The 23,547-nt window shown below is 43.2% G+C and overlaps 1 protein-coding gene across 4 annotated transcripts; it reads left to right on the top strand.

The window, feature by feature from the left end:
* The first annotated feature begins 932 nt into the window (after positions 1-932).
* LOC149315084 (alpha-1-antiproteinase-like) lies at positions 933-23,004 on the top strand. Of its 4 annotated transcripts, none has more exons than XM_089523595.1 (5): positions 933-972; positions 14,778-15,392; positions 16,856-17,126; positions 19,856-20,003; positions 21,939-23,004. In XM_089523595.1, the coding sequence occupies exons 2-5, from the start codon at positions 14,798-14,800 to the stop codon at positions 22,122-22,124; spliced, it is 1,200 nt and encodes a 399-aa protein (XP_089379721.1). In that variant the 5' UTR covers positions 933-972; positions 14,778-14,797; the 3' UTR covers positions 22,125-23,004. The 4 variants fall into 4 exon arrangements, with proteins under 4 accessions (XP_089379721.1, XP_089379720.1, XP_089379719.1 ...); XM_089523594.1 differs by lacking the exon at positions 933-972 and adding an exon at positions 4,139-4,328; XM_089523593.1 differs by lacking the exon at positions 933-972 and adding an exon at positions 4,139-4,568.
* Positions 23,005-23,547: the final 543 nt, after the last annotated feature.

Here is a 23,547-nt window from a genome sequence, read left to right as displayed (position 1 = left end):
TCCAAAGTCTGTTTTGGGTACACGAATCAGCACCTTAGATGGTGACTTTAAAGTTTGGACTCAAACTCATAGAAGATTAATTACCCCATTGACATTGGACTCATTAGATGTCAGTGGCCAGTGGGAAAACAACCTGAACAAAACCCAATAGGTCTAACACCCCATGAGCAAAAATAGATTGCCTCTCAAACAGGCCTGTATAGCACAGGAGCTGAGCTGAATTCTCCAAAAGAAAACTGTGTACGTGGATGTAACGTCATAAAAATAAGAATGGCAGAAGAATGGAGTCAGACCAGTTGATCTCGCCACTTCCAGATTTTCAGAAGCATCTGCAGTCTGGTTCCTATAGCATAAGACCATGCTGATAGCAAGACAAGGAACTCATTTTTTATGAAGCTCTCTTGCGCAATGTGCCAAAGGTATGGCATGATGTTGCAGACCATGGTTGATGATTTGGGAAATGTGTGGAGAGAGGGGGAGTTTTACACTATTAGGGCTAGATGGAACTGGACTGAAGACATTTTCCTATAAAAGTCCACTTTCTCATTGAGAAAGACCACCTCTCAATGAGCTGTTACTACTGCATGTAGCTGGCTCAAACTTACCTTGTCCTTTTCATCTGTAGAGTTTCAGCAGGTACAACTTTAGCAACCTTTCTTTATTGCTTACTGTGGACACCCAGTTGCCTGTTTAAAAAAAGCTGCCCATCTGACTAAATCAAGACCAACATTCCATTGAGGTGAGCAAAGTATAGTGCTGTGTTATTAAGTGTGGGTTACTTGTTGCTAGTGTGTTCTGCTAGCACCCATGAAAAATATGAACTGAATTTGCAAAAACCTATTTCAATTGGTATACTCTCTTGAGAATCAAAAAGTGCTGCAGGATTGGGAAAGACAACCAAGATTTAGTACACCTCTGAGTGAGGAGTTAGTTGATCATTGTGGACTGCCTACTTCTAACAATTACTGAATGGTAATCAGATTATGCTTGTCCTGAATGTACAATATGAATCAAACACTTTATTTTGATGAATCTGCAATTTTTTTCATGGTGATAAATTTGCTGTTTTTACGTAAATCCTTCTACTATGTCATCTTCCTTTGGGTTGCCAGACCATGTCCCATTTCTCTTTTTGTCTCTTATTTCATCTAAGGCTGCATCTGTACTTGCAAAAATAATGCATTCTGACAATGCTTTAACTGTCATGGCTCAGTGCTATGAAATTCTGGAATTTGTTGTGGCACTAGAACTCTCTGACGAAAAGGATAAATCTCTCACAAAACTACAAATCCCAGAATTCCATCACACTGAGCCATGGCAGTTAAAGCAGTGTCAAACTGCATTATTTTGCAGTGCAGATGCAGCCGATATGGAATATGGAGGAGTACAAACAGATGGATAAGTCTGTCAGTTTCACTTTCCCCCACATTCCATGTTTTAAAATCCCTAAATCTTCCTGTTTCACTTGTGAAGAAATTCATTGAAATGACTATGATAAATTGTTATCAAGACCAAGTGAACACAACTCTCACTGATCTGAAATACTTAAATTCATGAATTACAGCTACATGCAGAATAGAGGAGACCATTTGATGCCTATCTGCAAGGTAACTGCCAGATATCAAAGTCTGACAGGAAAAAGAGGGAGCAACCACAATTCAGTACTATCAAACCAGATTACAGAATATAGAATAGTTGAGTTTTAAGGTGCTAGAAATCAACTGAGTGACCTTGAGAAAGTCACATGCTCTCAGCCTCAGAGGACAGCAAATGTCAAACCTCCTTTGAACAAATCTTGCAAAGAAAGCCCCGTGATATGCTCACCTTGTTGTTTTCATTGTGTGCCTTCACATCCTTTCCTACTAATGTCAACCCTAAGGCAATCCTATCATGAGCTTCTCTTTGCAAGATTTATTCAGAGAAGCTTTGTTATTGTCTTCTGGGACACAATAAATTGGAAATGAAGGGACACAATCACAACAAACAGTATCTAATCTAAACCCCTCCCAATGAATGCAGGACATTAATAGATAAAGTGTCCCTGACAGTGCTTTAGAGGCTGTGATTTCCTCCACATTTGAGTTTTAAGACCTCAGGTTGAGGTCCTACCTCAGAATCTACAACAGGTAACTTTAAAATGACAGAGTTATGTTGCTGACATGACAGGCAAGCATGCTAGTGAACTGTAACAATGCACAGGAGGACACAGCACAAGATGCAGTGCACAAGAGAGACTCCCACTGCACTTAAATATTCCAAAATCCAAAAAACTCCAAAATACAAAACACTTCTGACCCCGAGCATTCTGGACAAGCGAGACTCAACCTGTATTTCTTTCCCATGTCATTTATGGGAAAAAAAACCTAGAACATTTTATTAAGTTATTATTTGCCCCATTGTCATAGGAAAATGAGTTACCTGTTTGTTTAACAGAGGATAATGTCTGACTAATGCAGATAAAAGTAAACAGAAATTTTGCTAATTCATCATTCATATCACAGAGAAAATCAAAACTGAAGACTGAGGTATTTTCTATGATTATTTTATCCCATTGCAGTTAAAGATATTATATCTAAAACAATCTGTTCTACAAACAAATCAGTTTGTTCCTATTATTAAGCGTGAGAGAAAATTAAGAGAGTCTTTGAATACTCCAAAAAGATGAACAGTTTTGAGCAGGTTCCCAGGGATGTTCAATTTGTATGCTCAATTAACTATAACATTTGTTGTTTAAAAGTCCAGGCAATTACAGTTCAGTACAGTCAAATAAAATGCAAAATGCTTATGAAATAACTGTCAGGAAATGACATTGGTGTGGCCACTAGGGGGAGCTGTTGTGCAGATAATTTACAGCTCCAGTGGCAGCTAATGTGTTAGCATTCAAACAGGGCATCATCGGAATGTTGATGCAACTGTCAACTGTCAGTTCTCAACTGTCACTGAGAGCAGACTGAGAGACAGTTGGTGCCTGAGAGTGGGCTGTGTTTGTTAGAGTGAGACAGTTGGTGCCTTAGAGTGGGCTGTGTCTGTTACTGAGAGGCAGTGAGATGGTTGTGTGTTAATGTGGCTGCCTCAGAGGTTGTGTTATTGTTGGCTGGTGTAAATAGTGTGTATTAGAGACGGATGTCCAATACACTGTGTATATCTATGTTGTAAATACTGCAAAGAAAGATTAAAGCCCTCGTTTAGAGTGAAGACTTGTAAGAGTCATTATTAGTTGAAGACATCTTCACAGATTCTTTCTTCTTGGCGTCCTGTCGACATGGTTGAACTCTGCAGGTGGTCGTGGTGGACACTGTGTGTCATTTCCATAGGTCCCAACAAGGGTTATGGGCGCAGCACACAGGCCACAACAAGGGTTACGGGCCCAGTAGCCACATGGACAACGCTAGAGAAGCTGTGGGAGATCTAGTTCTGCAACTGGTGAGCTGTGTTTGGCTTATTGGAGGGCTGAAGAGAAAAAGTCCTGAAGAGAAGTGAGTTAAGTGTGTCTACTCATGGACTCTGCTCTTATCAGTTTGTTTTGGAAGCTTAATTCTGTCTGGAGTTAACTGGCAGCCTGCCTGGACTCTTATCAGTCTGTTTGGTGTGTTTGTTTGCGTCTGTTCAAGTCGCCGACTCAGCGCAACATGGAAATGGCTATCAGATTTGAAAAATTAAATGACAAAAATTATTTTTCCTGGAAAGTCTACATGAAGGCTTTGTTGATAAAGCAGGACTTATGGGACTATGTAAAGAAACAGCCAGACCTGGATGATGAGGATCAATTAGCTGGTGACGAAAAGGCTAAAGCAGCAATTGTTTTAGCTGTAGAGCCAAACCAACCGAATCACATCAGAAATAAGAGGTCAGTGTTTGATGTGTGGAAAGCACTGGAAATCGTTAATCAGCCAGCTGGAGCCTTGTCTAAGATGCTCTGTAGCAGAAAGCTATACTGCTGCAAGCAACAGGAAGGTGAATCTGTGCTTGTGCATTTAAAGAAAATGCAGGACAACTTCGCAGAGTGCAGTGAGCGTGGCATTCAAATAGAAGAATCCCAGAAAGCCTACATACTTCTGAGTAGTCTAAACAATGATTGGGAATTTCTGATGTATAACCTTCAGGGAGTAACTGAAGCTGATTTGAATGTGGACCTTGTTGCATCAAGGATCCTGGAGGAAGTACAGAGGAGAGACTCTGAGGAGAGCTTCAAGGGAGCGACCAGCTGGAGACGACAACCAACCAACCAACCTAGGTCCTTGCCCGAGGAGGGGAGTGCTGCTGTCTGCAGGACATGGAGATGTTATTCCTGTGGAGAGACCGGGCATCTGAGAAAGAACTGTCCAAAGGTCTCTGCGGCAAAGGAAGGACAGACTTCACATAAGAAGAAGCCCCAGGATGGGAGGGGGCTTGCTACTTCTGTGGAGGGAGTTGTGAGTGGGAAAAGGGATCAGTCTGTCTGGATTTTTGGACAGTGGGTGTTCTCACCACATGACCCCTAACAGGGATGAACTACAGAGCCCAAGGCCAGCACCAGTGGACACTGTTGTGTTTGCAGATAGTGACTCTGGCAAGGTGGAAGTACAAGGGTCTGTGTTAATCCCAGGTTTGCAAAAGGTTTTTCATAATGTACTGTGTGCACCAAAACTGCTAAATAACCTTGAAAGTGTATCTTCTCTTACCTCTGATGGGTATGAGATCCCTTTCAAAGGGAATGAAGGGATTGTATCCAAAGAGGGGGTAGTGTGTGGTAAAGCTGTAAAGAAAAACCATATTTACCACATGGTGGCACAGGGGCAGTGTGGGAATGTAACAAATAAGCCACTGCATGATGGTTGTGCACATTACTTCCATCGAGTTATGGGCCATATAAGTTTCAAAGGTTTGAGAAACGTGGAAAAGATATGCCCAGATTTCAGGGTAGAGAACTGTAATAGTTACCTTGACTGTGCTGTGTGTAAGAAGGTAAAAGTCAAGGCTTATCCAGTAGCAAAGGTGAGCAAATGCGTAACCCAAAGGCCTTTTCAGGTGTTACACGCAGACTTGTCAGGGCCACATCCAGTAAAGAGTGCAGGGGGTAACAAGTTTACTTTACTGATTGTGGACAGGCATACCCGGTTTTCTTACGTTGCAATGCTCAAAACCAAAAGTGAGGCTGCTGATATGATCAAGAAGTGGGTGAATTCCATTGAGAGGGAGTTTCCCTACAAAGTGGGCACTTTTGTGACAGATAGAGGTGGGGAATTTCTCTGTAACAAATTACAGCAATGGTTTGGGAGGAAGGGAATCCAGCATAAGACCACGAATCCTGGTGGTCCTGCAGAAGATGTTTTGGCTGAACGCAGGATAGGAATGATTAATCAAATCAGGGACTGTATGCTGGAGGATTCTGGAGCACCAGCTAATTTGTGGGGAGAAGCCACAAGAACAGCTTGCCACATTGTAAATAGGTCATGGTGCAGAGTTATTAATCAAACCCCATATAAACTGTTATATGGCAGAGCACTCAACCTAAAATACTTGAGAGTATTTGGACAGTATGCCTCTGTGTACATTCCTTCTCAGTTCAGGAAAAAGAATGAGCCCAAGAGCCAAAGGCTGCGTTTTATTGGCTATGAAGGGAAAAAATACAGGTTCCTAATGGATGGGAACAGGATTTTGTATTCCAGGAGTGCTAGATTTGAAACCCATGCTGGGTGGGAAAAAGTGTATCCAAATCAAGATGTTTTTGTTAAGTTTAAAAGCATCGGTGTTAACACAAACTCTGGAAATGGAGAGGTACAAGCATCCAGGGATGTGAAGGATGAGGAACCAGTCACTTCACATCAGCCTAGTGATTCACATCAACAAGGCACTTTGGAGGAGCCTAGCACTTCAGTGGACACACAAACACCGGAGGTTAAGCCAGATGGCCAGCCTAGCACTTCCAGGGAACATAGAAGTACACAGACCTCAGCCATCACTACTAAAGAGAGTGAGAAAGTGCCATCTGCAGATGCAGAGGTTCAGACAAGTAGTGAAAGTAAGGGTGATAGGGGGTGTACAGAGATTATTCCACGAAGGAGTCAACGAGTCAGGAAACCACCAGAGAGGTTTGTGGTGCAAGAGGCACTAGCTTGCACTGATGTGGTGGAGAACAGGCGTGTTAAAACGGCCTGGAGACTTGCAATCAAAACCAAAGAAAGAGGTTCAGGAGCAAGACACTCAGGCCAGGGTTAGTGGCGGTGACACTGAGGGTGGTCAAGAAACGTTCCTGATACCTATGAGGTCTCAGAAGGGCAAGTTCTTTGTAGTGAAGCAGGCACAGGCCTCTTCCGTAATAGCAGTAAGGAAATCTGTGAACACCCAAGAAAAGCTCAGAGGGACATGCACTGAGCAGGAGAGGTGGAAGAGATCCAGGAGATCAGGTATTGTGTGGAATGGGAAGGTTCATGGAAACACACATGGAACTAGGGTAAATGACACATGGGACACACCACATGTCATTTGGAGGGGAATGTCAGGAAATGACATTGGTGTGGCCACTAGAGGGAGCTGTTGTGCAGATAATTTACAGTTCCAGTGGCAGCTAATGTGTTAGCATTCAAACAGTGCATCATTGGAATGTTGATGCAACTGTCAACTGTCGTTCTCAACTGTCACAGAGAGACAGTTGGTGACTGTGAGTAGGGTGTGTCTGTTACTGAGAGGCAGTGAGATGGTTGTGTGTTACTGTGGCTGCCTCAGAGGTTGTGTTATTGTTGGTTGGTGTAAATAGTGTGTATTAGAGACGGATGTCCAATACACTGTGTATATCTATGTTGTAAATACTGCAAAGGAATATTAAAGCCCTCGTTTAGAGTGAAGACTTGTAAGAGTCATTATTAGTTGAAGACATCTTCACAGATTCCTTTTTCTTGGCGTCTTGTCGACGTGGTTGAACTCTGCAGGTGGTCGTGGTGGACACTGTGCGTCATTTCCATAGGTCCCAACAAGGGTTATGGGTGCACACAGGTCACAACAATAACAATACAGAATTAGTTTAATTTGTCTAAAAGGATATACCTAAAATGACTAGAATTGCCTAAAAGTAACTTCTTCTAGTAAAAACATCCTCCCCCAATAATAAAAATATAGGCACAAAAAGCTTTAAAAGCCAAAATGGTTAAACTGCCACTATCCAAAACCAATCTGAAGACAGTTTGTCACTGAAATTTGTACATGTTCTCTGAGACATAGTTCATAAAAAAGAATACACAGAAATGGACTTATTTTTTAAAAATGTACATGAATATATGAATGAATGTTTCTGAAAACTAAAACAGAAATAAGGTTGTATACAATAGGTGTTTTAGTTCCATTCTGTCTTGGATTACTGTAACTTAGGCCCGGTACTGATGAGAAGAAAGGGACGGCCAGAAGCCATCCCTTTCTTCTCCGGATTGTTACTGCAGCAACCGCCCGGCTGCGGCAACGATCCACTACCAAAAGGAGCTCTGAAATGGAGCTCCTTCCCGCGACGCTGCCAAGGTGCCATTTGTGCCCTGGGGCATCGTGGTGATATATCTTGTGCGCCACGCTGTTTGGACGTATCACACAAGACATGTCACTGGTACACACGCTGTCTAAACATGCACACACCAAAATGGTGGGGCCCATACGTACTAGGGCTTGGGAGCTTGCAGTTGCTGCGTGCTCCCAAGCCCTAAGTATCGGCACAGCCACGCAGCTTTTGGCCCGTCTTTAGCAGGCCTTACTTTATGTGGGTCTGCCTTTGAAAAGTGTTTTGAAACCTCAGCTGAGTCAAAAAGTTGCAGCCAAATTGTTAAATGTGTCCTTCTTGGAACACTAGCTTCCAGTATATTTTTGAACACAATTCAAAGTGCCAGTGATGATCTACATAGCCCTATATGGCTCAGGTCTTGGTTATTTGAAGGGCTGTATGTAACTAGCAACTATCTGAAATTCTCTCTTTAGAGTCTGTCATGTCTGCAGATTCCATGTATATATATATGTGTAGCAAGGTGAAATTCTAGCTATTCTATCCAAAGGAAGTCATTGGTAAGATTTCTAAATCTCAGTTAAGAATTGTGATTCAAAAACAGACAGTGTAGAGTAGTGGTCTGAGCGCTGGCACTCCTAGGTCTAATTTGCACTGCAGATATGCAGGGATGTAGCCAAGGGGGGGTTCTTGGGGTCCGGACCCCCCTTCCATTAGAAAAACAAATGGTGTGTGCTGCTGTGCCGCCGCGCCCAAGCCCCATTATAATGGCGGCACTCAGTCTGGACCCCCCCTTCCTAAAATCCTGGCTACATCCCTGAGATATGATGCAGTTTCACACCGCTTTAACTGTCCTGGTTCAGTGCAATGGAATTCTGAAATTTGTAGTTTTGTAAGATACAAATTTCATATTTAATCTTCTCTGTCAGTGAGCTCTGATACCACATAGAATCATAGAATCATAGAATCATAGAGTTGGAAGAGACCACAAGGGCCATCCAGTCCAACCCCCTGCCATGCAGGAAATCACAATCAAAGCATCCCCGACAGATGGCCATCCAGCCTCTGTTTGAAGACCTCCAAGGAGGGATACTCCACTACACTCCGAGGAAGTGTGTTCCACTGTCAAACAGCCCTTACTGTCAGGAAGTTCCTCCTAATGTTGAGGTGGAATCTCTTTTCCTGCAGCTTGCATCCATTGCTCCGGGTCCTAGTCTCTGGAGCAGCAGAAAACAAGCTGGCTCCCTCCTCAATATGACATCCCTTCAAATATTTAAACAGAGCTATCATATCACCTCTTAACCTTCTCTTCTCCAGGCTAAACATCCCCAGCTCCTAAGGCGTTCCTCATAGGGCAAGGTTTCCAGACCCTTCACCATTTTAGTCGCCCTCCTTTGGACACGCTCCAGTTTCTCAATGTCCTTTTTGAATTGTGGTGCCCAGAACTGGACACAATATTCCAAGTGGGGCCTGACCAGAGCAGAATATAGTGGCACTATTACTTCGCTTGATCTAGACACTATACTTTTATTGATCCACCCTAAAATCGCATTGGCCTTATTAGCTGCCGCATCGCACTGTTGACTCATGTTCAACTTGTGGTCTACTTGGACTCCTAGATCCCTTTCACATGTTGTCTCCTTAAGCCAGGTGTCCCCCATCCTATATCTGTGCATTTCATTTTTCCCCCCTAAGTGCAGTACCTTACATTTCTCCCTGTTGAAGTTCATTTTGTTAGCTGTGGCCCAGCTTTCTAGTCTATTCAGGTCATTTTGAATTTTGATCCTCTCCTCTGGAGTATTAGCTATTCCTCCTAATTTGGTGTCATCTGCAAATTTGATAAGTATTCCCCCAATTTTTTCCTCCAAGTCATTGATAAAGATGTTATTATTTATTATTATTATTATTAACCTTTATTTATGAAGCGCTGTAAATTTACACAGTGCTGTACATGCAATCTTTTAGTTAGACGGTTCCCTGCCCTCAGGCTTACAATCTAAAAAGACATGACACAGAAGGAGAAGGGAGTGGTGGAGGGAAAGGGTAAGAGGTCCAGCAGTTCCTCTCTACCTCTGAGGCCTGGACCAAGGCAGATGGACTGGAGGGAGGGCTTGGCTTCAAAATGGAAGGTTAATCTTCATCCAGGGAAAATACATACTCTCAAGTAGGATAATACATATACAATACATAGCAATACAGGAAATGGTTCGATAAACAGGCAATAAAAGAACATCAGATAGTAAGCGACAATTACGCAATGCCTGGGAAGGCTTCTCTGAACAGGATGGTTTTCAACTCCGTTTTGAAGCTAGTTAAAGAAGTGATGGCTCTTGCTTGTGGGGGAAGAAGGTTCCAGGAGTGAGGGGCAGCAAGTGAAAAGGGGCGAATCCGGGATGGGGCAGAGGAAATCCTGGGCTGAGGCAGGCACCCTTGACTACCAGAACGGAGGGCCCTGGTGGGAAGGTGAGGAGAAAGAAGGTCTGATAAGTAAGGAGGGGCCAGTCCATGGAGGGCTTTGAATGTCGACAGCAGAAGCTTATACTGAATGCGGAAAGGGAGAGGGAGCCAGTGAAGGGATGCCAACACAGGAGAGATGTGGTCAGAGCGGTGGGCAGATGTGATAATGCGTGCAGCTGAATGCTGGACAGAGATTAAAGGACGGAGGTGAGAGAGAGGAAGCCCAGCCAGGAGGACGTTACAGTAATCCAGTCGTGAGATCACTAGGGCATGGACCAGGATCTTGGCAGTAGAGGCGGTACTGGGCCCAGGACAGAGCCCTGTGGAACACCACTGGTTACTTCCCTCCAGGATGAAAAGGTGCCATTGTTGAGCACACTTTGGGTTTGGCTGGTCAACCAGTTACAAATCCACATAACAGTTGCCTTGTCTAGCCCACATTTTACAAGCTTGTTTGCAAGAATGTCATGAGGAACCCTGTCAAAGGCCTTACTGAAATCAGCGCAGGTTAGGTGGGCGGGGAGGGGGTGTGGCCTTGATACACAGTAACACCGTATCCCTCACCAGGAACCACATCCGACAGACCTCCTATATTGAGTGTATTTACCTGACCCTGAAGGCTAGGGACAGTCTAGGGATTCTGTTAGTGTATCGGCCACCCCGTGCACTAGCGGACTCCCTTAACGAGCTGACACAGCTGGTCGCGGAGCTGATGCTGGAGACGCCCAGGCTACTTGTCCTGGGTGATTTCAACATCTCCCTCACGGCCAGCTATGTTCCATCCGGTGCGGCTCGGGAATTCATGGATACCATGGCGGCCATGGGCCTGTCCCAGCTCATACAGGGTCCTACGCATTGTGCGGGTAATACTCTCGATTTGGTCTTCTGTTCGGAGGCGGAGAATCCGTGGGTGGAAATAGCTAATGTTTCCCCCCTGTCATGGACGGATCATTTCCTGGTAGAGGCGAAAATCAAGGTCTCTACCCAGATCCCCCCCGGGGGTGGCGGACCAGTTAGGATGGTCCACCCTCGAAGGCTGATGGAACCCAAAAGGTTCCAGGAAGCCTTAGAGGGGTCCATGGTTGGAAGCGACGGCGACTCTGTTGATGCCCTCACCGCTGTCTGGAATACCGGTCTTTCAAGGGCTATATACAGTATCGCTCCTAAGCACCCTCTCAGGCCCGCTTCCAAATGCAAGCCCTGGTATACGGAAGATCTCCGGGCAAGGAAGCGGTCACTGCGACGGCTAGAGTACCGTTGGCGGAAACACCTTTGCTTAGACGACAAGGCTCTCCTAGACCAACTGTTAGAGGACTACGGAGAGGCAATACGAGCAGCAAAGAATTTGTTCTATGGTGCTCGTATTGCGTCCGCAGAGTCGCGTCCGGCAGAGTTGTTCAGGGTGGTCAGGGAGCTAACTCAGCTCCCTCCCGCTCAGAACCAGATCCTTGAACCTACTAAGGCCTGCTGTGACTTATTTAACGACTTTTTTGCGGATAAAACCTCTCGGATAATCGAAGGTCTGAACGCCGACATTTTAGCAGAACCTAAGGTAGAGGTGTCCGGAGCCTCCGTGGACTTTATTAAACTAGATCGGTTTGAGTCGGTAAGTACCGAGGATGTGGACAAGATCCTCGGAAGTGTTCGGAAGACAACCTGCTCTCTCGATCCCTGTCCCTCGTGGTTAGTGGCCCAGGGGGGATTGGCGGTAACAACTTTGTTACGCCAGATAGTTAATACATCTTTGAGGGATGGGCAATTTCCATCACAACTGAAATTGGCCATAGTAAAACCTATTCTAAAAAAGCCCTCCCTCGACCCCCTGGTACATAATAATTATCGGCCTGTTTCGCTGCTACCATTTTTGGGAAAGGTGATCGAGAGAGCGGTTGCAATCCAGCTTCAGGCGGTCTTGGATGAAACGGATTATCTAGACCCATTTCAAACTGGCTTCCGGGCGGGCTACGGGGTTGAGACAGCCATGGTCGCCTTGGTCGATGATCTCCGTCTGGGCATTGACAGGGGAAGCGTGTCCCTGTTGGTGCTCTTGGACATCTCAGCGGCTTTCGATACCATAGACCATGGTATCCTTCTGGGACGCCTGGCAGAGGTGGGAATCGGGGGCACTGCGCTGCAGTGGTTCCGGTCCTACCTCTCTGGGAGGTCCCAGATGGTGCAGCTGGGAGACGTGTGCTCCGACGAGAGGCCCCTTAAAACCGGGGTCCCTCAAGGGGCCATTCTGTCTCCCATGCTATTTAACATTTACATGAAACCGCTGGGAGAGATCATCCGGAGACATGGGGCGCGGGGTTATCAGTACGCCGATGACACCCAAATCATTTTCTCTATGTCTCCGACTGATGCAGTGACTGGGGATGCGGTCTCTCCTCTCGTGGCGTGCCTGGAGTCAGTAATGGGCTGGATGAGGGAAAACCGACTCAAATTGAATCCAGAGAAAACGGAGGTACTAGTTATAGGTTCCCCTGGTCCAGGAATGGCGGTGGTTCCACCTGTCCTGAACGGGGTCACGCTCCCTGTGAAGGACTCCGTGCGCAGTCTGGGGGTGCTTCTTGACTCGTCGCTTCACCTGACTGCTCAGGTGAATGCGACGGTCAAGAGCACCTGTTATCAGCTTCGGCTGATTCGCCAGCTGCGCCCATACCTGGCCCAGAGGGACCTAGAAACTGTTGTACATGCTCTGGTAACCTCGAGATTGGATTTCTGCAATGTACTCTACATGGGGCAACCCTTATATCAAACTCGGAAGCTGCAAATGGTTCAGAACATGGCAGCCCGGCTGGTCACTGGTGCTCCCAGGACCAGCCATATAACACCGGTATTGAAAGATCTCCATTGGTTGCCTATCCGCTTCCGGGCCCAATATAAGGCGTTGGTTATTACCTATAAAGCCCTAAATGGCTTGGGTCCAGGTTACCTAAAGGACCGCCTCTCCCCGTACATTCCGCCTCGCATCCTCAGGACATCTGGGCAGCAGCTACTGAAGGTGCCTGGGACTAGATTGTCCTCCACCACAAGGAGGACATTTTCCACTGCTGCCCCAGCCCTTTGGAATACGCTGCCCACTGAGCTCCGCTCGACTACTACCCTGGCCCAATTCAGGAAGGATTTGAAGACCTTCCTGTTCCAACAGGCATTCCCCAATTAAAAATCCTGTGGGCCTCCCTCCTCTTTCGTGGCCAAGAGGAAGGGCTTTGGGGCTTTTTTGCCTGTATTTTTTATTATTGTTTATATGTGATGTATTTTGGATTTTATTGTATGTATTGTTGTTTGAAATTTTATACTGTAAGCCGCCCTGATCGAAGGAAGGTGCGGGATATAAATAAAAACTTTATTATTATTTATTATTAAGATATACTATATCCACAGCATTCCCTTCATCTACCAAGCTAGTAATTTTATCAAAGAAAAAGATCATGATTTGTTTCTCTGAAACCCATGTTGACTTTTTGTGATTATGGAATTGCTTTCTAGATGTTCACAGACTCTCTGTTTAATGATCTGCTCCAGAATCTTTCCTAGAACTGATGTCAGACTAACTGGCCGATAATTGTTTGGATCCTCTTTCTTCCCCTTTTTGAAGATGGGGACAACGTTTGCCCTCCTCCAGTCTGCTGGGACTTCTCCTGTTCTCCAGGAGTTTTCAAAGATTATTGCCAATGGCTCCGATATTACATTTGCTAGTTCTTTTAATACCCTTGGATGTAGTTCATCTGGTCCTGGCAACTTAAATTCATTTAGATTAACAAGGAATTCCTGTACTATCTCTTTACTTATTCTGTGCTGAAATTCCCCTATTCTGTCCTCTGCTCCATTATCCTTAGGTTGAGATCCCTTTGCCTTTTCTGAGAAGACTGAGGCAAAGAAAGTGCTGAGTAATTCTGCCTTTTCTCTGTCCTCTGTTAGCATTTTGCCATCTTCTCCACGCAGTGGTCCTACTGTTTCCTTCTTCTTCCTTTTGCTGCGGACATATCCATAAAAGCCCTTTTTGTTGTTCTTAACCTCTCTAGCAAGCCTGAGTTCATTCTGTGCTTTAGCTTTTCTGACCTTATCTCTACACTTGCTAGCTATTTGTTTGAATTCCTCTTTGATGATTTCCCCATTTTTCCATTTCTTATACATGTTCCGTTTAAAATTTAGCTGAGCTGAAAGTTCCTTGGTCATCCATCCTGGGTTCTTGCGACACCTCCCATTTTTCTTTCTCACTGGAACTGTTTTAATTTGTGCCTTCAGTATCTCCCTTTTGAGAAACTCCCATCCATCTTGAACTCCACAACTAACATCATATCCCAGGATTCTGTAGGACAGAGCCATGGCAGTTAAAGAGGTGTCAAATCTCTGTAATACAGATTTGACTCTAGTTACACCACATCATGCCACTCCAGGGCACCAATGGTGCCTTGGCAGTGGCAGAGAAAGGAGACGTGTTTCATGGCTCCTTTTTCCAGGTGCATCATTACCACGCCATTTGGTTGACACAGCCACAATCCGGGGGAGAAAGGGGTGGCCTCTGTCCACCCCTTTCCCCCAGTCTGTACAGGCCCTAAGTTTGTTTTAAGTGTTGGGAGCTGTCTTGAATCCTGAGTGAGGGAAAAGGGGATACAAATAATAATAGTAACAATAATGACAGTGTAGAACTGAACATTTCTGAATTGCCCAGCTCTTGCCATACAATTCAACTGCCTTCTAATGATCCAGTCAAGCCTCCAGAAAGTGGTGCCTGCAGAACAATAGCTCCCATAAAACTCAGCAAGATATAAAGATGCTGTCTTACATTGATACAACAGACATATTTCTTTAACTCACTGAATTTTGTAATGGCTATATTGTTCTTTCTCTACAGATTTCTTCAACGGAAACACGATGTCTAATTTGACTCGATGGTTGATTTTTACTGTGCACCTTGCTGTTGCCAGCTGTGCTGAACATAAACCTCCCAAGACACCATCCTTTCTGAACATAGTCTCAGGCAATGCTGATTTTGCCATCAAATTCTACCACCAACTTGCTTCAGAAGCTGCTAGCAAGAACATTTTCTTTTCTCCTCTGAGCATCTCCAGTGCCTTTGCCTTGCTGTCACTGGGGGCTAAAACAACCACTCTGAGTCAGCTATTGTTAGTACTTGGCTTCAACCAGACAGAGATCAATGAGCAAGAAATACACAAAAGTTTCCGTGATCTCCTGAACGTGCTAAACCAGCCAGAGGCTGAAAGTGAGCTGAGTATTGGAAATGTCCTTTTCACACACAATCAGTTCAAGCTCCTGAAGAAATTCTTGAAGGATGCCAAACATTTTTATCAGGCTGATGTATTTCCTACTAACTTCAAAAATCGTACAGAAGCAGAAAATCAGATCAATAGCTACATTGAGAAGAAAACCAATGGAAAATTAGTGGATGTAGTCAAGGATCTTGATCCATTCGACATAACAGTAATTGTAAACTATATTTTCCTGAAAGGTAAGATAGATGAACCATTTCATTATTATTACTGTGTTATAAAACCATGTTATTAAACTAGAGGAAGGATACACTTGGCCTCCAGTCTGATCTAGCCCTTAGAGGTCCATCATCTAACCCACCAAGTGGTATAGAGAGTCACTTGCCTCCCACAATTGATATCCATCTGATGCTGAGCAATTCCTCCTTACAAAATGTACTCAACACTGTGTGAAAACATACTGGATCTTTCAAACAGAGTAATCAAACTGGCAAGACAGAAGTTGAACAACAGTTAGTTCCACAACCACCTACCAATCCACAAGATCTAGCAGACAAAGTGATAAACCCAGATGTCCATGCAAAGCATATAAATATCCCAGGGTCCCTTGGAAGTTCTGCCTTACAAATATTTTGTGCATGATCAAAACATGGCCTAATGGAGGAAAGGAAGAAAATACTGGAAGGTTCAAGTGATTCAGAAAGAGAGTGGGTGTGGTAAAACAAACAAATAGGAAGTCTGAAGACAAGCAAACTACATTTGGTGAGTATGGGCAAAGAAAACTTGCTAACTCAGCACAATATTGGCTTTTCTATCTGGGAAGGATGGAGACACATGGGAAAATTAGGCAGTTATTTCAAACAACTGATCAGAAATAACGGGATGGATCTCCTCCCACTCCTCCCCCTCTATATCACTCTTCCTCACAGCTGGAAAAGGACAGCATGGGGAGCAGAATCTATGCTATCATCTGTCAATGACTACTCAGTCCTTGCTATCATCTTCAGTCAGAGATTTTTCTCCCACACTGCTCCAAAAATGCCAGGATCACAAGCATCCCTGATGCCCATGCCTAGGCAAGGAGCTCTGGTTTCCATACATGCTTTTTCCTAAAACAGAGAGTCCCATATGCAGAGAAGCAGTTGCATCATTGTTCTGACAGCTGGCTCCCAAAATAGGAAAGGATTACAGCATTTGGTCCTTCCTCAAATAGGGAAAGTTTATGTACAGTGAAGCTATGCTGCTCACTGTGATGCTGGCTGCAGGAGCAAGCCTAGGAACATCAGTTCATAGAACCCAGCATATAGAGTCATTACGATAGTATTAATCTCTCTCAACCCACCTACACATAATCTCTCACCAGGACTTCCAGTTGTGCAATTGGATTTGAGCTATAAGAAACAAAAGAGCGTAAAGGTTTTGTTTTTGCATCTGGATAACATAGTATTCCTGTGTTGAAGATGATGGAGCAGATTTTAAAAACGTTTTACAATTTAACAGTGGTCCCCAAGATTTGTTACTGGGTGGATTTGAAGTGGAAAAGCTAAAACTGTCCACAGTTTCAAAACTTCAGTTTCAGATTTTGATGATGGTTTGAATTTTAAATTTATGTCAATTTTTAAAAATGTGAAATGGCTTTTTATCACTATAATGGGGAGATATTAAAAAATAATCTTCATTCCCATGTCTTTCACTTCATAAGCTTACTGGAAAAAACCTTTCAATTATGAGTATACTCATGAAGACAACTTCTTTGTGGATGAAGAAACTATAGTGAAAGTTCCTATGATGAACAGACAAGGCATCTTTAACATATATTATGACAAGGAGCTGTCCTGCCCGGTGGTCCACCTTTCATACAAGGGTGATGCTTCAGCATTGTTCATTCTCCCTGACCCAGGGAAACTGAAACTGGTGGAAGATGCTCTGGGGAAAGAAGTTCTACTTAAATGGGCAAATTCACTGAAACTACGGTAAGCCAATGGGCTGCAATGAATGAAATGTGTAACCTGGAGTGCTGAGACTTCAGCTCCAGCGCTTGCTTACTGCATGAGCTTTAATATGTTACAGTCTCTCAGACTCATATACTTGTTACCGTACAAGGTTAAAAATGGGATGGGAGCATGTGTATTCAGCTCTGTCTTCAACAGGGCACCTTTTCATCCTGGAGAGAAGTGACCAGTGGGGTCCCACAGGGCTCTGTCCTGGGCCCAGTACTGTTCAACATCTTTATCAATGACTTGGAGGAAAAAATTGGGGGAATACTTATCAAATTTGCAGATGACACCAAATTAGGAGGAATAGCTAATACTCCAGAGGAGAGGATCAAAATTCAAAATGACCTGAATAGACTAGAAAGCTGGGCCACAGCTAACAAAATGAACTTCAACAGGGAGAAATGTAAGGTACTGCACTTAGGGGGAAAAAATGAAATGCACAGATATAGGATGGGGGACACCTAGCTTAAGGAGACAACATGTGAAAGGGATCTAGGAGTCCGAGTAGACCACAAGTTGAACATGAGTCAACAGTGCGATGCGGCAGCTAACAAGGCCAATGCGATTTTAGGCTGCATCAATAGAAGTATAGTGTCTAGATCAAGGGAAGTAATAGTGCCACTATATTCTGCTCTGGTCAGGCCCCACCTGGAATATTGTGTCCAGTTCTGGGCGCCACAGTTCAAAAAGGACATTGAGAAACTGGAGCGTGTCCAAAGGAGGGCGACTAAAATGGTGAAGGGTCTGGAAACCTTGCCCTATGAGGAACGCCTTAGGAGCTGGGGATGTTTAGCCTGGAGAAGAGAAGGTTAAGAGGTGATATGATAGCCCTGTTTAAATATTTGAAGGGATGTCATATTGAGGAGGGAGCAAGCTTGTTTTCTGCTGCTCCAGAGACTAGGACCCGGAGCAATGGATGCAAGCTGCAGGAAAAGAGATTCCACCTCAACATTAGGAGGAACTTCTTGACAGTAAGGGCTGTTCGACAGTGGAACACACTTCCTTGGAGTGTAGTGGAGTCCCCCTCCTTGGAGGTCTTCAAACAGAGGCTGGATGGCCATCTGTCAGGGATGCTTTGATCTGGATTTCCTGCATGGCAGGGGGTTGTACTGGATGGCCCTTGCGGTCTCTTCCAACTCCATGATTCTATGATTCTATGATTCTTGGGGGAAAGCATTAGTTATAAGAATTCTCCAGGTGCCTAGATGCTTGCATCGTAGAGTGGAATGGAAAGCCAAATATGTAGATCTAGGTCCAAAACTGTACTAATGTTCTTAACTAGATTCAAAGCTGTAGGCAGGGGGTTCAGGCCACACCAAGTGACCCCCTAAGAGAAGGTGACACCCCTGCTCCTCAAACCTCAACCTTTAAGCAGAAACAGGCTGTGGTGTTTGCATGCTTCCCTTTGAAAGACTGGAAAGACGATGTGAGTGGGTTGAGGCTCAATGGGAGGAGAAAAGAGAGGCCTCAGGTTTTTTATTCTTTTTTTAAAAAAGTTTTTTTTAATTTAAAATTTTAATTTTTTAAAGAAAATATTCTCTTTAAAGTTTCTTAGAAAACATCATAGTTTATCAAATTTTCATTTTAATTACATAAAGCTATTTATTTGTTGTTGTTGTGTTCCTTCAAGTCAGTTCTCTCTTATCGTGACCCTAAGCTGAGCCTATCATGGGGTTTTCTTGGCAACTTTCTTCAGAGGGGGTTTGCTTTTGCCATTCTCTAAGGCTGAGATACGTTAATAAAAGAGGAAGCTGATGTCAGTTCATAACAATTATGTAGGGCCCAAACAGACAGGCCAAAATAACGCTGCTTTGGATCACTTTGGAGATATGCTGTTTAAATGGTGCATGCGTTCTAAGAGGCTGGAAGCCATGCCAAAGCCGTGCTCCAGTCCTAAGGACTGGAGCACAGCTTCGATGCAGCTTCTGGCCTCTTAAGATGTGTGTGTCATTTAAACAGCATACCTCCAAAGTGATCCAAAGCAGCTTTATTTTGGCCTGTCGATTTGGGCCCCTTGTTAGCCTAAGGCAGCAAATGTTTGCTTCCCCCTAGCTATGAGTGAGAATAATCACAATTTAGAGTCCAAGAAGCAGCTCTTTGCCTCCTTCTGACTCATCTTGGCCACACTCAAAAGTTGTGTTGATGCATTCTTTATCATATCACCATACCCCAAACCACAAATATTTGAATATTGTAACAGTCGTTTGTGTGTGGAGCTACAACTCTAGGAACCAGGGTTTGATTCTCTTCTTGGCCATGGAAACACACTGGGTGACTTTGGGCATGTCACACTCTCTCAGAATACCCCATATACTGCCTTAGCATCACCATGTGTCGGAAACTACTTAAAGGCACACAACAACAACTATTGAAATAAGATCATATGGCACTTTTGGGTACAAATTAGTACTGGTAGTCATATGTAGGCACCAATAAGAGCTTTACAAGCCTTTAGAGGAAAATATTGATTTTAGGGCAGTGTTTCCTAAGCTATCTAATGTAGTGGACCAACATCCTTAACACTAAGCCAAGTCTGAGATGTGATGTACATTAAAATGGGTGAAATAAAAATATTGTCCCCATCTCTAATACAGAATAACCAATGCTGTAGAATTATGGGAACTGGTGACCAAAATCATCTGAAGGGCCATAGTTGTCCAGCCCTGTCTTAGATGGTCACCTTACTCTGATTCTTCTTTCAACAGGGGAGTACATCTCTTTCTTCCAAGGTTTTCACTGTCTGGCCACTATGATGTAAAGGACCTATTAAGTAAATTGGGAGTTACTGAAGTATTCACAGACCATGCAGACCTATCTGGAATAACAGGGACACATAACCTAAAGGTTTCCAAGGTATGCCTCTCAAAATTTAACATGCAACAAGAATGAAAGATCTCTTGTTACTTCCTTGGCTACAGGTACACTTTTATGTGAAGGTACAAAAACATATAGACTGGCATCCTTTTAGGGACATATGTCAGTGTTATGTTCCCCTTATGTGGTATAAATATATATCTTTATGGGAGATACTGCAGAGGCTGGTATTCCTTTCATCCATCCCTTTAGTTCCTAAAGCTTTCCACCCTGTTACAGACATATTGAACAGCCTCTGAAGCCCCACACATAGCCATTCTGTACTATGTAATGAGCATGCAGGATCACAGAAGCATTGGGCTATGCCTCTGAAACAAATTGCAAAAGTATGACGTCACCACTGAGATCTGCCAGAGTCAGCACCAGACACTTCTGTGATCCTGCCTGCTTTCCATGAAGCAAAGAATTATTGGGTTGGGGGCTTCAGAGGCTGTTTACTATAAGGCTCTACCTAACATAGATCCATGTGTCGACATACTATACTGTGCTGAGACATATAGGATTATGATCTTGATGTGGGAATTGCCCTGCGTATCTCTTCATATCATACGAGAAGATAATGGCCAGAATTCACTCAGTTAGTTACAAATGCATAACCTAGATTTACACATTCAAGAACGTTTTCTATTCACAATCTCTATGTATTCCCTAGTTTAGGGATAGGAAGGGGCCATGAAATTTCCCCAACCCCTACTTATTGGTGCAAGAGATGAAGGTCTGCTCCTCTGTCAATCAGGAATCAGCTGAATGATGGTCCCATCTCTCTTGCACAACTGATCGCTGGCATGAGGAGGAATTACAACATGGACTTTGCTTCTGTCTGTAGCATAAGAAATCATTCTAATATGGGACTGTCAATCAGTTGCTTCATGATCAGCAGAGGAACAGATCCCAGTTGTTCACAGTGGCTGCTGCCTGGTAAGTGAGGATTAGTGGGATTGGATTGGGAGTTACTGAGTAGATATGTAACTACAGTGATTATGCATTCATAACCTCCCAAGTGTATTTTGACCATCCTTCATTGCAACATGCCTTCCAAGAGAATATATAAGAATACATATCTGTAGAATTCTGTACACATTACATTATATACAAGAACATAGGCTTTTTATTCTGTATAGAATGTTATCAATCTAAAGGAGGGAAATGTCACGTATATAAGGCAACCAACAGAGAAAATCTCTGCTCATGCAATTTTTGCATGCTTACAACCTACAGCTTTCTTGCATTTTAGTTTAAAATTTAAAGGAGCCATCCAAGGTTATGAACCCTATGCCCCCCAAAAATCATTTAAATTTTGTACTAAAACACAATGTGGCTCCACCATCTCCCTGAAACAGAAGCCACCAGCTGCTACTGTGTGCCAATAACAAATTTAAGAGGGATATGATGAATTCAAGGCTATGATAAAATGTCTGAATCTGCTGGTATAAACTGGGGAAAACAAGTCAATATTCTAAAATACTATTGCCCAAATGTGACCAACCACAAAAACATTCACATCTGAATTTACTTCCTTAAAATAATAATAATAATAATAATAATAATAATAATAATAATACACTCTGGGAGAATCTAGCTATAGTTATCATCATGCAACTGCTGTTTAGGGACTTGAATTTTACTCTGCAAGTTTTTTCCCTACAGCATAACTTGGATGGCAGTCAAAATAATCACAAGAGATTAGTTTGATCCATATGTTGTAATTTGCACTGGTTCAAACTCTGGCCTGGAAGAATGAAGGGGGAATTTCTCTCTTTGGTTGGAAGAGGAAATTAATAAATTCTGGAGCCAAGTAATGAAATGATTAATGTCTTTGAGACATTAAATGTGTTCTTTGCTTAGAAGAATAACACCATCTTTAAAAAATCTTACTTTCTGTTCAGAACTAAGCGTTGCTTGCTTTCATTACAGGCTATTCATGGAGCATCTCTGAATGTCCGTGAGAATGGCACTGAAGCTGCAGCTACCACTGTCACTGAAATTAGTACCAGGCGTGTATTTCCTAGAATAAACTTTAACAGGCCTTTCCTTGTAACATTTGTCAATGACAATTCCATCTTGTTTATGGGAAGAGTTGTAAACCCTGTGATGAATTAATTGTACACCCAGAATACTTAAAATAACACATAGCAGCTACGTTATGACATAACATACACTGTGCATCAAATTATTTTTGTGTGCCAGTTACCATATTGTGGCCAACAACAACAATAATAATAAAAACCAAATTAAAGATCAGTGCTGTTTCTTTCACAGGACACATTCTGACAATTCATTGCCTTCTATGATCCAAATAAACTTTGCTAAGCAATCAATTGGTGGCAATGTAGGGTTGCTAGGTGACCAGCATCTCAGATTTCAGAGTCAACACCTGAGACATAGGGATTACCCCATGATGTCACAGGGAAGGGGGTGCCAGTTATGTTACTGAGGGTTGGCCCTGGTGATGTCATTAAGCATGGTGCATTAATAACCCTATACAGGTAAAGATAAAGGTAGTCCCTTGACATGAATGTCTAGTCATAACTGACTGTAGGGAGGAGTGCTCATCTCTGTCATTAAGCCGAAGAGCCAGCATTGTCCAAAGATGAATCTGGTGGTCCTGATGTCAGCATGACTGCACTGAATGTTATTTTCCTACCAAAGTGGTATCTATTTACCTACTTGCATTTGCATGCTTTCAAACTGCTAGGTTGGCAGAATAACCGTGTAGTACCATTGAAATCCATGAAAGCTTATATTAAAATAAAGCAGATAGTCTCAAAGGTGTTGCTAGATTCTTTCATCTCCTCTTTCCTTTTTACTAAAAACTGCAGAGTTTTCAAAGATGCAGCAGAGAGAAACCTAAATGAATTATTCAGCTTCCCCCTCCCCCATATAACAGCAAAAACATGAGTAAAATCCTCATAAGGAATAAAGGAAAATTTCCGAGCACTAAAGAAACGATGTCTAGACAAAGGCAGCTTGAATTGTCATAACTGAGCACTCAACTGAAACTATATGGTTTTAAAAATCGTATTTTAATTTTTTTGCAAAAAAAGCAGACTTTGAATACATCCAGTTCAAAACCTCTGCATCTAACTATCTGAAGTTCCTTCTTTAGAATCTACCATGTCTTCATATATGTGTGTAGCAGGGTGAAATTCTAGACATTTTTGTTTCTCCAAAGCAAGTCAATGTGGAGATTTCAGACTCTCTGTTGAAATTTGTGATCCAAACACAGCCCATGTGGTGCAGCGTTTTGAGTGTTGGAATCCTAGGTCTAAACTGTTTTGCAAAAATAATGCAGTTGGACACAGCTTAAACTGCCATGGCTCAATGCTATGGAATGCTGAGATTTGTAGTTGATTAAAATGTATTCATTAATGAGTTGACCATATCAAAGCAATTAGCACCAAACATTTGTGTGATATTTAGCCTTCTCTTTCAGAGAGCTCCGGTGCCACAACAAACTACAAATTCCAGGATTTTGTAGAATGGAATCATAGTAGCTAAAGTGGTGTCAAACTGCATTTTCTTC

Source organism: Sceloporus occidentalis, unplaced genomic scaffold (genome assembly GCF_023333645.1).
Source record: "Sceloporus occidentalis isolate IW3139 unplaced genomic scaffold, rSceOcc1.0.p SCAF_4, whole genome shotgun sequence".
NCBI lineage: Eukaryota > Metazoa > Chordata > Lepidosauria > Squamata > Phrynosomatidae > Sceloporus > Sceloporus occidentalis.
The sequence above is the reverse complement of the archived record's forward strand: the minus strand, read 5'-3'. Positions and strand labels throughout refer to the sequence as shown.